We start from the raw sequence: 15,652 nt of genomic DNA on the forward strand, positions 1-15,652 counted from the left end.
GGGCCCGCGGGCGGGGGCCCCCCCCGCCCGCCCCCGCGGCCGCCGGTCACTTGCCGGCGTTTTTCTGAGCTGTGTCTGACGAGCCCTGCCCGCCTCTTCCCTCTTCCTGGCTTTTCCCACAGAAACTGCCCAGTCGAGCCCGTGTTCTCTCCTGCCGACAGGAGCGACAGGTTACCAATATGAGTCTCTACAACTTGGACCGCTTTCGCTTTGAGAGGAAGAGAAAAAACGCGGAGCAGGAAACCGTGTCTCCTTCGGCAGCCCAGGTGCAGGCGGCTAATTCTACTGCAGCGGGTGGCGTTGCTGGAGGGGATGAGGATGAAGCTACGGATGACAGCAACAGGCCAGATACTCCAGCTTCGGATGTGACAGAGATAACTGGTGAGTCAGGTGTTTTGCACGTAGCGTAAGAACAGTGTAAGTACTTCATTTCTAGAAATAAAATAATTGTTGTCTTTTGTTTTGTTTTTTTTTCCCCTCTTTGCTCATTTTACAAATATGTTGTTCTATGCAAACATATTTCACAGCAATTTCCACAAAAGTATCCTTATTTGTAACGGTGCTTGCTCTAATTGAACCTGTGCATTTACATTCAAGTTGGAAACCTTCTGATAACTAAAGCTGAAATGATTTTTTTCAGTTGAGTAAACAAGCTACAATTTAAATGTTTAGAGTATGTTATGCTTTCCTATTTATTAATTATCTTTACTGATATTTATTTTACACTAATATAGTACCTCAGGGTTTTCAAAGGAAAAAAACCTTTTAGTTGTCTGATAAATGCAACACTACATAGACTTAACTTCTTCACTAGAGTCCTAGGCTAATGCAATGTGGAATATCACAGATAAATAAAAGAAACAATACCGTTCTTTTCAGTTAGGCCTGGTTTTGTAAAGAGCTGAGAAACCTGCTGCTGATTCTCACAAGCTGATTGTGTTAATAGTTTTGTTGCAGTGTTTGTCCTCTTTTCTGGCAGTGGCTTGTGGTTTTCATGGAAATGTGAAAAACTTGCTTGTGTAGTAATTTATTGGTTTGTTTGGCTGATGCACTAGAGGTGTGCTGTTTCTGTTTGGATTCATCAGTTAATACTAATAAACAACTGTAATGGCTGTCAACTGCATAATCACATTCACCAGTAGCTTTTCTGTTACTGAAGGAGTAAGAATGGAAAAACAAAAATTATTTGTTGCTGATTATTTTACACATTTCGGTCATTCCATATAACTTCTGATACAGATGTCAAGATACAAGTGTTACTGGAGAGATCAGACTGACTATGCATTTAGTCAGTAATGGAGCAACAGTATCAGTTGGTGTTGTTTAACTACATTTGTTTTGCATACAGCTTTCCCTTGGTGGAAGGCAGTTTATCATAGTACCTTATCTATGCGATAACAGAACCTTTCATGTACAAGGAGTAGTTCCTCTTTTAAAGCTGAGCCAAGTCAATATTATAGTAGATTGATATTTACTATTCCATGAGTTTTGGTTTTGTGCAGGTTGACTGTTTTCAGTTGACAGGAGTGCTTTCATGTATACGTTACTAAATATCAATTGGTGCTTTATGTTTAAAAAAAATATAAAAACCCCTCAAAATCTTGGCTTGAGAGTTGTCTGTCTGGCATTTAGTAGCCTGTCCACTAGCAGACAGGATGTTTTGGTGGCAGGGAGAACTTAACACAAGAAGCAAGCAACTGTTAGTTGTGGCTTCTACATGTGTGTGCTTTGTAATGGATTGCATGAAAAAACTGGCACTCTGTGGAAGTGCATTTTGGAACAGGTGGTGTCTTCCTGTTTGTGATAAGGCATTGTCTTGTACAGTGTAGGAGTTACTGAATGCAGGTGCCCTTCTTGGACAGAGAACATAGATGTGAAGTAATGGATGGTGCTGCTTGTTTTGTGGCTTGTTTTGTCTCTGTGATTTCTTTTTTTTTTTTTAATGTTGTTGTTATATTTTTTTCCTTTAATCTGCCTGTGGACTTGACTTTGTCAGCGGAAGCATGTACGCAGACCATAACTACCAAGGCCAACAAACTTTGGAGCTTGTTGTTTTTCAAAATACTGATGTCCCTTGGCTTATATTCTATAGGGGTAGGACTGAGGAGAAGAAATGTAATGTCCAATTTAGAGGCATGAATATGAGTTTAGATATGAGGTAATAAAAGGAAAGATGAAGAGCAGCCTAAAAGAGGAAGTGTTGTGGAAGGCTAAGTAATTGTTAGGAAAACTAGTGGGAGATGATGGTAGCTACCAGTAAAACAGAGTACTGTGGAAGTACAGACAAAATTACAGCAAGTGGCCGACTTAAATGAGTCCATGGACACAGATGCTGCTGTAGAACTGGGGTGCTAATTAACATTTAAAATCGAGTTGTAATTAGTGGTGCTTTGCATTTACGTAATGCTTCATCTTTCACAGAATTGAGCGTTTAAAGAAGATGGAGTGGTTTGGTGACTTTTTTTCACTTATTTGGACATCATTGTTATGTAACCCATTTAAAGGAATTAATCGTGTTACAAATCAAATAACATTTTCTACATCTATAGAAGTTAACCGAAAATAAAACACTCAAATATTGTCTGCGGGATATGAGGCACTTAAATGTAAAAGAGGAAACTAGATTTGATTAGCAGATGTCTGTCCTCCTTGTTTCCTAATTAGCGACAGGAAGACAGAAGTTTTCTTGCTTTGGGTCAAATAAAACTGGCAGCTATTTGGTCTTTTTCTTGTATTATCATGGAAAAGGTACAGAGAGAACCAGCTTATGGCACTGTGTGCTCTCTCTACTGCTAAATACATAAGTCAAAGTATGGAGTAGTTTTGTACAAGAAGCAGTTTACACCAAGTTAACTAAAAAATAACTTGCCCTAATGTGCAATAAGTCATGCGAGGACAACAATTACTCGTATTTCTTAAGACAAACACAGTGGATTCACAAAACACTGTGAAACTGGTAGATGAAACTGAAGAAACAAGAGGAGAGTGTTCTTTATTGCACTTACACAAGCAAAAAAATTATTAAATAGCTGATGGCTTTTTTTGTCCTACTTAATTTGGTATCATGCATTCATACTGTGTATGTAAAAAGAATTTTAAAATCGGACTTCTTCCTTCAGGAGTGCAAATGGTTCAGTATCATTTCCTAGGGATTTCTTTGGATTTCTGTTTTGTCATGTGTCCTGAAATTTGCATCTAACGAAAAATATTATTGTTCTAATGTCATTCAACTTGGAAAAAATAGTCAGATAATGTCTATTGTGTCATGAAACACCATTATCTTTTTAGCTATTTTGTTTTGTTTTGTTTTCCCAGAACAAACTAATGTTGGTAGATTGTTCTGCACCCTGGGTATGTATGTACGTAATGCTTCTTGTTGCTTTGTATTGAACATGCATACCTTACCACAAATTGCTTTTTAAAGTGTATGATGGCCAGAAAAATTGATCGTCTTTGTACACTTGTGTATATTCAAAATTACGCAGGCTTGCAGTGACTTTGCAGCCAAGTTGTAGGTGGTAATTCTGAACATCACTTAACTGAGGGGTAGAAACCAACTATGGGGGCAATTATCAAATTATATCTGAAAGATACCTCTCTAAAGAGTTGGAAAAATGCATTGGAGTGGTTTACTACAATTTTCTGTACAAATTAGTAATATTTAGTAAATAATATGCACATTTGGTTTCTATTAGTCTGTTAAGAAAACAGTGAAGCTATCTTCTTAATTTTCAATTAGATGTTTTTAATTATGTAAATAGCCTGGTGTGCTAAGATAATGAGATTATTCCAATTGTAGAAGTGGAGCAGAACTGTATTAGAGCTATACAAATTAGCATAATTATGATCATGAATTTCAGAATGAGATTTGTATTCAAAAAGCATGCTTACAAAGCTTCAGCAATGAATTGAAATAAAAGTTGTAGATGAAATTAAACTACTATATATAATCCTGTTATTGATGGTTGATTTTGTTGATGTCCTCTGTACAATTCACATGTATGACCCAAATGACTGCACTTTCAGGTTATGATGTTCAGAGTGTCACATCATTCACTTGCACTGGGACTGCTTTTTTTTTTGTTCTCATCTGTTATCATTTTCTTCATGATCCGAGGAAGTCGTGTCTTTTGCTTGTGTCACAGTTTGTACAGTATAATTCTACTTAAAGCATTTCTGGAAAAAAGTAATGATGGCGGTACCTAGTGAACTCTTCTGAGGATTCATGGGACGACGTGTCGAAGTAATCATCATTTTAAAATGGTCTCTTTGAGAAGCACCTTAGAGTTACACTGATATTTAGGATTATTTTAGCAAATGAAAAGGACTTTCCTTTGAAAATGGAATATTAATTAGCTTGTAGACTTGAGCAGCATGCATTTGATACTGCTTTCCAAAACCACGTGGAAATTATTTTCCATTTGACAACGTTTGTTGTGCAGTGTCAGTAAACGTGGTAAGCCTCTTAAGTATTACCTCAGTTCTGTTTTTATTTGGGAGAGAAGAGGCTGGCTTTCTCTGAGTGTGATGTATGGTTTGTGTAGGAGGTTCTATTTAGAATTATAGGGCAATGTATTATGGCTCTGCATTAGGTATATGCTTCCCGAAAGACTATAGAGAGTATGATGTAAAAAAAAAAAAAAAAAAAAAAAGTTCAAGGTGGAGTGTTTTCAAGAGCAGTTGAAGCTGTGAGTTTACTGACTAAACTAAACAAAATATTTGCTCTAACATTATGAAAACAGTTGCGTTTGAGTACCTTCATCCATAACTTAACACTGTCTCCATATAATCATAGACAGTTTGATCCAGTTATTCTCATGGAGTCTCTTTGTATGATAGCAAAAATCAGTTGTTGGGGTTTTTTTTTTGTTGTTTGTCTCCAGTTAGGGATACTTACGTGTTTTCTTATTTCTGGCCTTAGAGTCAAACACTGGTCTTACGATTGCAGGCATTCTTTAATAGTCCTTTTTAATTGCTTATAATCAGGAAATTCTGCTTCCAGTAATTACATGCTGTGGCAGTAACTGTTTAATCTGTTACTATTCTACAAGGTTATAATTTGCTCTAAATATGAGGACTTTATTACATATGTGATTTCTGCTCCCCCAAAAAAAAACAGTGGAATAGGTGGAGGAGGGGGAGAAGGAAATACTGCTTTTTTGAGAGGGAGAATGCTTTTTGCAGGCAACTCAGCATTTCACAGGTATAGGAGTTAGGAGTTGTCATGAAGACTGGACAGTGATTGCTATTTAAAGTAAAAAATAAAATGAGAAATCACCAAGAGAAACAGTAAATACTCTTTTTATTTAAATCTAAACCTCTTCCAAGGTTTATATTGCAAAGAATAAAATTATTTTTAAGACCCTGTTATTCTGTAGACTTTCCTTGGTGGTTTTTTGTGTGTTGTGTTGTTTTTTTTTTTTAATGTAACAGGATGCTTTTTAGCAAAGCTGTCATGAATACCTGTCACTTGTGTGTCATGCTACTTGCAGGAGGAATGTGTTTGGAATATAGGCTAACCTACAAGGCAAAGATCATGAAAACTGGCTTGATCAATTCTGTTAATTCAGTAGATATGTGAGCTTCTCATGTTTCTTGTAGACATGTTTTGATATTTCCAGTCACATCTTTTTATGCATCTTGTATTTCTGTCCCATTGTGATAGCCCTTGCTCAGCTAGCCCAACTTTATAATCTTCAGAATTTTTCTGCTTTGTTTTTCTTAGCTAGAGAGGAATTGCTGAAATAAATTTGCCCGCATCTTTATGTTTAAATCTAATAAAAATTTTTGATACATTCCCAAAGGTCTCTCTTGCTCTTCTCCTATATTCGTCTTAATTTACACGGTTTTCAGATAAAGCAAAGCAACTGTGTCAATGACAAGACATCTCCTTCCAAACATGGATAGATAGAAGAAGGTACCGCTGAGGAACTTTCTACTGCCCACATATTGGTCTTGGTTGCAGGGAGGCCTGGCTTGGGACAGTATGTTACTGCTTCAGAACTAGTAATTTTTAGGCCTTCCTAAGTTTACACATGTATGGGCTTTTCAAGATAACAAGATTACTTTGCAAAGTGAGACTTCTGCCTCTTCTAAAAATCATTACCATAATCCTCTATCATGTTTTGAAAGTGATAGAAAAGGTTTAGATTTTTATGATAACTCAATTAAAATTGAGGCCTTTTATCACAGACGAAGGAATTAGACACCATGTAGCTCACTTCTGCATTTGATTATCAGATGAATTTATTCTAGCCTCTTCTGTGTCTAGTCTGCTGGCAAATCAGCTTTGAAAACTGGTGTTATGCTCTGTAGTAGCTTGACTCAGCAAGTTTCTGTGTTAGTGAACGGAGGCAGAAGAAACTACCTTTATTTCCAGCTGAAATTTATGGTTCCAGAGTTAGCAGCTGAGAAAGCAGCACTGGTGTTTGGATTATAGGCACGTGAGTTTTAAGAAAGGATTGATGCACTAGAGGGGAGAGGATGCCCATGATGCTGTATTTGCATTATGAGGATGCAAAATCCTTTTATATGAGGACTTACACTGACAGTTCTATCACTAAAACTCAACTCTCCCAGGAGTTTTGTAGCCGACTCTCCCGCACCTTCCCTGTGTAATTGTTTTAGTCTGTTTTCTTATTCATGATTCAAAGATCTTTGGTGTAGGAAATGGGTGTGGAGATTTTTTTTTTTCACCCATCTACCACCCCAATTCAGACTATAGTACTGTCTGTTGTCCTTCACTGAGGCAATTAAAAAACTTTTTTTTTAGCTATTTTTTCTCTAATTTTGGGGTCTCTTCTATCTGTTCTCTCTTGCTTTGTGTTCTCGCCCACCTTCTTACAACTTACATCAGATACTATTAACAGTGGGGAGCTCCTGTTTGTTCAATACCAGCCACATAGGTGGGATTTGTTGTGTTGTGTCACGGGGTAAAAGGCTCGTCTTTGCACAGAGGCACAGCGGTGGGTGGGGAAGCCTGAATAACCTAATCGGAGGAATGGACCCTGCCCTGGCTTCTCCCAGGGCTGTCACAGGAGAGCCGTCAGCCCCATGAGTTGAGGGTGATGCCCGTCACTGTGAGTCAACAGCAAGGCTGTTGGGAGCACCGTTCAGGCTGAGGGGGGTTGCTACCTTTGGGAGTATGGGACTTATTATGAGATGCAAGTAAGAGCTTTTTAGGTTTGTACAAAACTTGCTATGGGATGTTTAAGGGGAGCAACCGAAGGTGGGGAAGGGGAGGGATCAGAGTGAAGAGGAACAAGCATGGGAAAAATAGAGGGATAAGGGGATAACAGGGGTCGGTTACATGTAGACAGGTCAGTATACTTGTCTGGCCATGCCCTGTTCGTGATCACCAGAGTTAGTCCTGTCTTCTCGTTAAAATCCTCTTCTAGCTACTTTCCCGGGTGAGGGGAATCAGTTCTGTGTGCACAGGGGTCTAAGTGCCAGCAGCTGGAGTGAGGACCAGGGGTCACAGGGGCTCATGTGTCTGGGGTGCCAGCAGCTGGAGGGACCAGAGTGGAAAATTAAGTGACAGCCAGCGTAGGCCATGGAAGCCTGTGTGTCTGTGGTGCCACCCCCCTGCACAGCCCCTGTGGAGGGAGTGGGGGTACCAGGGGGCGAGCCAGCAAGCAGGTGAAGCGGCCTGGGAAGCCAGGGAGGGACCAGAGGGTCTGAGTTGCCAATTTGTGTGTGGGACAGCCCGAGCTGAGGGGACCTGGTGCCAGCCACCAGGTAGAGGGTGGAGAGATCCATGGCGTGTGTGTCTGCAAGCCTGTGCAAGGGGGCCTGTGCTGACAACCTGAGTGGGGTGTGGGCCCTGAGGGCTCCTGTGCTCCCATGCCAGCAAGCAAGGAGACTGAGGCTCCATCCTTAGACTGGGTGTCTAAAGCCAGCGGCTGGAGGGGTCCCCATTGTGTGTGTGCGTTTGCTGCCAGCGGACCTTTGTCCTGATCAGCCAGGAGGGGAGCAGGAGGCGGCCATTGTTTGTGTGCCCCTGGTTCTGGAGCAGAGAAGTGAGTGCGGGCTGGGTGGCAGCAGCAGCAGATAGGAGGTAAAACTTGCCAGTCACCTGGGAAGTGGATTCTTCTTTGGCATGAAAGACAGACAAACCCCTTCTTACTAAATCTGGTCAGTAAGAAATACAGACATGCCAGATTGTAGAGGTTTTTAGATGGAAATTAAAACATGGGTTTCTCTGCTGAAACAGGATGCCGAAACAAGACAATTCTTACTTGTTGTAACTAACTCTCTGACAGACTGTGGTGTTCTTTTGTGAATTAAAAGCTGAGATGATGATAATTATGTGCTCTTCCTTTTTCTTGCTCTTCTGTTTCCAAACTGATGGGCTAATGCCTGGTTAGAAATGCGTTTCGTATTTTTGATAGGATTCTTCCTATGCGTAGCTAAGGTCATCTGAAGGCTTAAGGCTTCAACGATTGCTTTCTTTGAACTGTCATTGAACCCTTCTTTAATATCCATGAGGAAATGTAAATAAGTTTGAGGAACGCTCACTCCCATCCCTTTAACCAGTGTTAAGCTCCATTTTCAAGTTTTCTTCCTTTTCAGTAGTGCACTATGTAACATTTGGTACCATATTTTTTTAGTTTATTGGGTACCTATCCCTTTCAAAGCCAGTATCACCTGGTAGTTTCCCGTGTCAGCAAATTGCTTGTACTTTTAGGATTTATCTTTGTTTTCATCAAATGCTGCCACAGTGAGTTATTTTAAATTTATTTTCGGCAAGATTACTTTCATACAGAAAATGCTCGCTGCAGCTGTCATGTTCTCTGCTCCATGTGTTCTTCTTCCTCTCTGAAGTCATATGCCTCTGGGGTCCATAATTTGTCTGGTCTTAAACAAAGTTACTCGACTTACCAACTATTCTTTCTTTCCAGCACTGGCTGTACAAATGGTGAAGTGGTAGAAAGGAATGAAGTCTTGAATGCATGGGACTGCTGCACTAGGTCAGGCTACGTACGGTTCTTGGCTCATACCTTTCGCAAAACGCCTTGAGTGCTTTTCTTCAATTACTGACATGAAATAGCACACATAAGAGGTGGCAATTGCGTCCAAGTATTTAGTTCTGTTTAATGCAGCTTTTAAAGGCAGAAGAGCTAGAAGCTGCATGTTCAAGTCCACATGTATCAACTAAAAATTGTTGTTTTTCCTTAGGGTTTTCTAAAGATGGTAGCAGAACAGTTCTAGCCTCTGTAGACAGTGGATTAAACCATGTGTTTTACCTTGCCCAGGCTTATACGGGAGCATCAGAGTTTTAGTTAGAACCACCTTGAAACACACAATATATGCAGTTAGAGCATACTGTGCCTTAGCTGCATTTGGTACTGTGCTGAAAGAGGGCGATGGGGCAAAGTCTAATAAAGCATAGGCTTTTTGATTTTGTTTTACAGTGTTCTAATCCTTCCTCCACTTCAGGTTCAAGACTTATTTTGTATGTCAGGTTTTGTGTAGATTTCCCTGTGTGGTCATGTTTTCCCCATCTAGGTATGTGCATGGAGTTGGTTTCAGGTGTAGCTGACACTGGGGGACTTAGTCATGCGTTATTCATGACTAATTCAGGAATTATATTAATAGACTGGCTGCTTATACTTTTGGTTGTCTTACAAGCATGTTCAGAACTGAAAAGTTAATACATACTAATGCACACATAGTGGCTCAATTTTGCAAGTGTCATTGAAGGTATTATATGATTCGTGAGATGTCTTCATAGTGACATATCCTGATATGTATAGATTCTGTATATCCTGATGCTTTGTATATAACACAAAGCATCCTTCTATATGCTAAGTTTCCTTTTTAAGGATCATTTGGAGCACAATGTGGAGAAGAGTAACTAAACAGATTATATCTCTATAGGAGTTGCAACTTACCTGTCGAATTCCTTGGTGTAGCTTCCTAATTTTCTGCAGTATAACACAGATGTTCCCCTTTTGAAAAGCTATCAAGACAAGTAGATCATAAATCAGCCATCAGATACACCAATATGTTTCTATCCATGTCCTGATCAGCCTGGAAGTAGTTCAGAGGATTTTGCTGATTATTCATTTTTCCAAAAATAAAAATGTGTTTATAAATAGTTATTAACCTAAAATACATGATGTCTTAAACTTTGTGGTATAAAAATTATTTGTTTGATGTAAGAGGGCTGAGGATCTTTTGCCAGGTAAATCACCACTTTAAGGAATACAGCTTACAGGAATTTTCTGTGCATAAGGATGTGAGTTCTGTTTAAAAGGTTGCTGCGTATAAGAAAGAAATCATAGCTATCTGATGCTCTACGTACAGATAAATATTTGAAGTTGTAAGTCATAAGTCATTGTCTCCTATCTTTTCTCCTATTGAAATAGCTTGCACAGGGTACTCCACCATCCCAGAAACTCCTGAAGCCGAGAGGACAAGGAAACGATCTTATTTGAAGCATCGAAGAGGGGTACAGTTCCTAGATGTGTCTTCAGACAGCGAAGATGAAGAACCAAGAAACTTCAGTGCTGCGAAAGAAAACAGGGCTCCAAGGAGAGATGCAGTTGTAATGTATGCTTTAAGCCAGTTTTCTGTAATGTTTGTGCAACCTGATGTAATGTTCTAAATTGACATACTGAATTGAAAATCTGAGTTCTGGTTTACTGGTTTGTGATTTACCTGCCCCTAACTAAACTTTACTGGATTTCCAGGGAAGAAGAATCCAGCTCTTAAGCCATTTTCTCAGAGAAGACACTTACAAGGGAGGAGTTCTGTGATGTTGAATGATACGTGTGATGTTCATTATACGTTTGTGCATTTGCCCCTCTGAAATCCTTTTAATGACACTTGAAAGCTTAACCATAAAATACTTGCTTTATTAGTTTTAAACTATATTGGAGTGGATTTTAGCTTGTTTCATTTTTTTTATGAAACCATAGCGGACAGGAAAGTAAGTAGAGCTTCAGTGTGTAGTGTAAGAGGTTCCTGAGCACAAGTTAAGTATTAGTTGCATGATGTGTTCGCTATGCTTAGTGAAAATTTTTTTTTTTAGTGATTTGGAAGTTTATATTTGTGAATAAACTGGGAGAGAAGAGAATAGTGCACAAGAGTCACTTGCGTAGGTGCTAAAAAGGCAGCATTGAGACTGCAGGAGAGACAAGATGCAGACAGACATCTTGCACAACCAGTTGGAATGGTTTAAAGAAACCCCTGGTATTTATTACCTGCTAGTTACATGTCTGTGTGACTGAAATGTGGTAATTGTCTGTGCCCCTTAAATGTTCTTGTGCTAAGCAAAACAAGATGGCTTAACCTGCTTTTTTGATAGTCTGGCTGAACTAATCTGCGGAAAACTTTTATGGGAATAGCAACCTTAACCCGCATAGTCTCTTGTCAGATTTTCAGTCCTTACGCAGAGCATGGAGTTACTGGAGCTTGTCAGCAGAAATGAAATAATGCATTTCCCTGCTGCTGAAATTATCTGAAATTTATCTGAAATTCTTGAATTTTTTTTAATACGTCTTCCCCGAAGTTTCAACTTAAGGCAGATACTTGGTAAGGGGAAAAAAAAAAAAAAATTTAGTAGTTAGCAGAGTGAACCCCTGTTTCTGTCTATGGTTTAAGTTGTAGATTGTGCAAGGATACAGAGACGGCAAGCTGGTTGCACGCACCGAATTGGCTTGTGTGCAGTGCTGTGTAAACATAGTTACACTGCTTCTGGGATCAACCTGTTTTGGAAGCAGTACAAGCGGTTTTGTACCACAAGGAGCCAATGCTAATAAGACATGCAGGATCCAACTTGCAGAGCCACAGCTTGCTGTTTCTGTACTGTATTCCGATTACTGGAAGTGAGAGACGGACAGCAAAGTGGCCCTTAGTGGGATTGATGAACATAAGCTACATCCTCTTGTATTCTTCATTATTCTTGTGTAGCCACTGGTCTCTTATGCACCAGGCACCCCAGTGCCTTACACTTTGGCATGGTGTGTTGGCTCAGGTGCTAACTGTTGTGTACTGAACCCACTAAGCTGTCTCACAAGTGACGTTCTGGTTGAGCTAATAAACGAATTGAGAGCATGGCAGGAGTTAGCTTGGATCTGTCCAGGCTTATGAGCTCTGGCTTGTGCTGAATTTAGCCTGGCTTTGCACAGAATCAGTCAATCGAGTGTCTTTGCACTGTGTATTTTAGTGCATGTGTTACCTAGTGTTTGGGGGTTTTGTGATTTCCCCCCCCCCAGGGTATCCCAGCCCCCCTTATCCTGAATAAGTGATAGAGCAGAAAGCAGAAAGTCCAGAGCAGAAAGCACGTCTTTCCTAAAAGGAAGTGTGCCTCAAGCTTCATTACCAGAGTCACTGTCTGGACTCAGTTGGAAAAAAGCAGAACTCTAACACAAGGTTTTGTGGGTCGGAGTCATACTCGTTTAGTGGTTCAATGAGTGTTTCTTCACGCTTGATAAGAATGTGATTATACAGAGAGGACAAGATTTATGGTGTGTGCAACTCTGGCTTTGTTGACAAGTATCTAGATGTTAATCCCTGATAGGAAAGGATAGGGTAATTGCAGTGCTACCATTTCCATTTGGATTTATTTTCTTTTTTAAATGCAGTTTACAAAGAAACTTTTTTCCTTATCAAGGCAAAAAGATCTGAAATATGCTAATAGAATTTTAATATACCATTTCACTAAGGCTTTTTTTTAAAGGGGATGCTGGATTCACCTTCTGAAGCTTATAACTAGATGGCTTGGTGGTTTGAAGAGGAATTTGGGTTATTTTTTGTTTTGAGGATTTTTTTACTCTATGAGGCGCAACCAGAGAGTCCACATGGCTGTATGTGCCTTTTGAACAGGATAGAGAGAAAAGGATTATTTGATGAACAGTTGTCTCAAAATAGTATGTATCTTCTACATAAGTGGCATGTTACTACTTTTTTCAGAATTGTATTGCAACCTGCCTGTCGCAACTGCTAAAGAAAGATATAGTGAGGAAAAGCAGGTTTATTTTTAGTCTTTTACCTATATCTGTGTAAAGAGACCTGCAGGAAAGCCTTTCTGATGGTGAAGTCCCTATGAAATGGCAAACTCCATACTGATCAATTAATTTTCATTTGGGAAAGGAGATCTTGCATGTCTGTGGAGGGCAGTAGGATGGGAGACCTGTGCTTACATTGCCTTGTCTGTGCAACTGAATATCGTGAAAAATATATAGGGATTGCTTTTCCTACAGGTTAGCTCTAATAATAAATCTTCCAGTAAATTCAGGACTTTGCTTTTTTCAGAAAGGTTCTTCCCATGTTTAGATGTTTAAGACGCTGCGTAAGGATCTTTGAATTTTCTTTCTCAGTGAGCTGAGAACTAGGACAGAGAGTTGATACTGCACCTGGAAAGTTTTTACAAAGAACTTATCCACACCTGTTCATCTGTGGGGCAAATAAATAGTAGCAAGACTGTTTGAGACAAACTTGAGATGGTCTGATGTAATTCAGGTAGCTGAAATGATGAAATGTGTTAAGATGGTTGTTGCTAAATTGGTAAGTAACCTTTTATAGCGCAATACGAGGGTAAGTCGTGGTATTTCCCTTGTGTGTTCCTCCTTTCTTCTTTCCTTTGCTAAGCTGAAATGTCTTTACTGCAAACAGAAGACTGTATGTAGTCATACATGCTTTATTTTGTCCTGAATATGAGGTATCACTTTGGGTACAAGTTTGATTCAGTGTTAGTGAATGCATCTAAACACATTTTGTGTGATCCTGTTGGTTTTGGTTTACAGTAACTTTCTGGTAGAGTAAAACTTTCATAAGCAAAAATAAATTTTAATTCTTTTTCTTCTCCCCATATATTGTAGCTCTGAACAGTCTGACGATGATGAGCAGTCTGAAGATGAACTACCCCAGTTGGCGTATGTAAATGGTGGGGATCAGCTGCCAGCTGCGAAGAAGGGTGTAGAGGAAGACATCAGAGATGCAAAGCTGCAAACACTGAAGGAACTTTTTCCCCAGAGAAGTGACCAAGAATTACTACAAGTAATAATGCTCTGTTCTTTTGATTTATTTTGATGACTTCTGTAGGCAGTATTCCTAAGCCTCTGGCTTTATAAGAGGGAACAGCCTTAATTCTTGTTCGCAAAACGGTATATGAAAGTAATGTATTTTAGGGGAACTACAGCCATGTAACGTTTCCATATACACATGCATACATACACAGACACTTATGTATATATAAAAATGAATATATATACACACACACTTTATATATATATGTATGTATTAAAAAACCCTTTAGATCAACTCAGCAACAGTGAATTCCAGCGTATAGAAAATTTTTCTATTATTTCTTTCTGTTGTGACGTTTAATCTTAGTTATAGCTGTCTTGGTTGATAACTATTTGTAATTAATAACTGCCGTTGTTGGAGTGCAGCTAACTGAGTAAATACAGTATGAGTGAAATCATTGCCATCTTCTCCAGTAGATGAAACGTTGCACCCTTGCATTTATGAAATCTGATACTCAAAGCCTTTAGTATTTGCAATGAAGCAAAAAGAGAGTAGGTTTGAACTTACTATAATTTATTCTGATTATGCTGACATGTGAACCTGAGATACTCTTGGCCATTGTCCAGTGTACAGTACAAATCTACAGTAACATTATGGTAACATTACAGTAAAATATCTTCAGTACAGTAAAATATATTTTTAGTAAGGTTACTTTTCAGTGCTGATATGTAACTAGGTTTTCACTAGCTTTAGTTTTCAAAGCTAAAGGTGTTTAAATTAATCTGTTAAGTTTCCTGGTTGTTGAAATGCCATTAAAGAAATACAGAAATTTTACTGGTGCTCCTTGCTGGGTGTTTTTATCCCAGTGGATCAGGCTTTACGTTTAGGCTTTCTACTTTAGGAAGAAAGAAGGGGTTGCAAATAACAGTTTTAGGACTTTTCTCCTGGACGTTGTAATAAAATTTACATTGTAGATGTCCAGAACGTATGAAGTGTCAATTTTTGGCAATGTAGAATGTATTTAAACCAAAGAGTGATAACAGTTCATTGTAGCTTAGAAACTAGCTAGAAATGACACGTGGTGTGTCTGACTGCTGTTTTGTGACTTCAGTGGTGTTTTTCCCTACTCAGTGGTATGTAGTGCTGATGGTATTTATTCTCAGGAGAGGGTAAGATAGCTCCTGTATCAGCAGAACTTTGTAGTACAGAGAGGCTGTGCAAATTTTTGTCCACAGTTACATATCCACAACAGTTTTGAAGGAAGACGGAGGAATATTAGGCAAATCTGTTGTTCCTTCATGAAGGATCTGGAACAGTCTGTCCTGACAAACCCTACACAACTGATGAAGGCTATTAAGGAAAAATCATGAGCCTTTTAATAAGGAAATTGTGTGTTTATAGCAAAATTGTAAGATGCTGTTTACAAACGTGGACGGATACTTGGGAATCAGGATTCCTCATAACTTCATTTTTTGTGTTTTTTCATATTTGTAACCTTTAAGCCATTTGCTTCTCTGGAGTTATCTTACTTGCAAAAAGCATTCTAAAAGTCTCAAGATCCAATTAATTTGTAAAAATGATCTATTTTGAGATTACACGTGGATGGAGAAAGAATCTAGGACTGTAGGGAAATATAGCAAAACTTTGAGTCCTGTTAGAAGTTTCATGCATGTACTTT

General features: G+C 39.1%; 1 protein-coding gene across 1 annotated transcript in view; it reads left to right on the forward strand.

Moving 5' to 3' along the window:
• The first annotated feature begins 179 nt into the window (after positions 1 to 179).
• Positions 180 to 15,652, forward strand: part of SMARCAD1 (SWI/SNF-related, matrix-associated actin-dependent regulator of chromatin, subfamily a, containing DEAD/H box 1) — a 45,883-nt gene continuing 30,410 nt past the window's right edge. Inside the window, exons 1-3 of the mRNA XM_009273537.1 lie at positions 180 to 381; positions 10,380 to 10,554; positions 13,827 to 14,004. Coding sequence (XP_009271812.1) covers positions 180 to 381; positions 10,380 to 10,554; positions 13,827 to 14,004 — 555 coding nt within the window. The remainder of the gene's footprint in view (positions 382 to 10,379; positions 10,555 to 13,826; positions 14,005 to 15,652) is intronic.

This window comes from Aptenodytes forsteri, unplaced genomic scaffold (assembly GCF_000699145.1).
Source record: "Aptenodytes forsteri isolate BGI_AS27 unplaced genomic scaffold, ASM69914v1 Scaffold93, whole genome shotgun sequence".
Lineage (NCBI taxonomy): Eukaryota > Metazoa > Chordata > Aves > Sphenisciformes > Spheniscidae > Aptenodytes > Aptenodytes forsteri.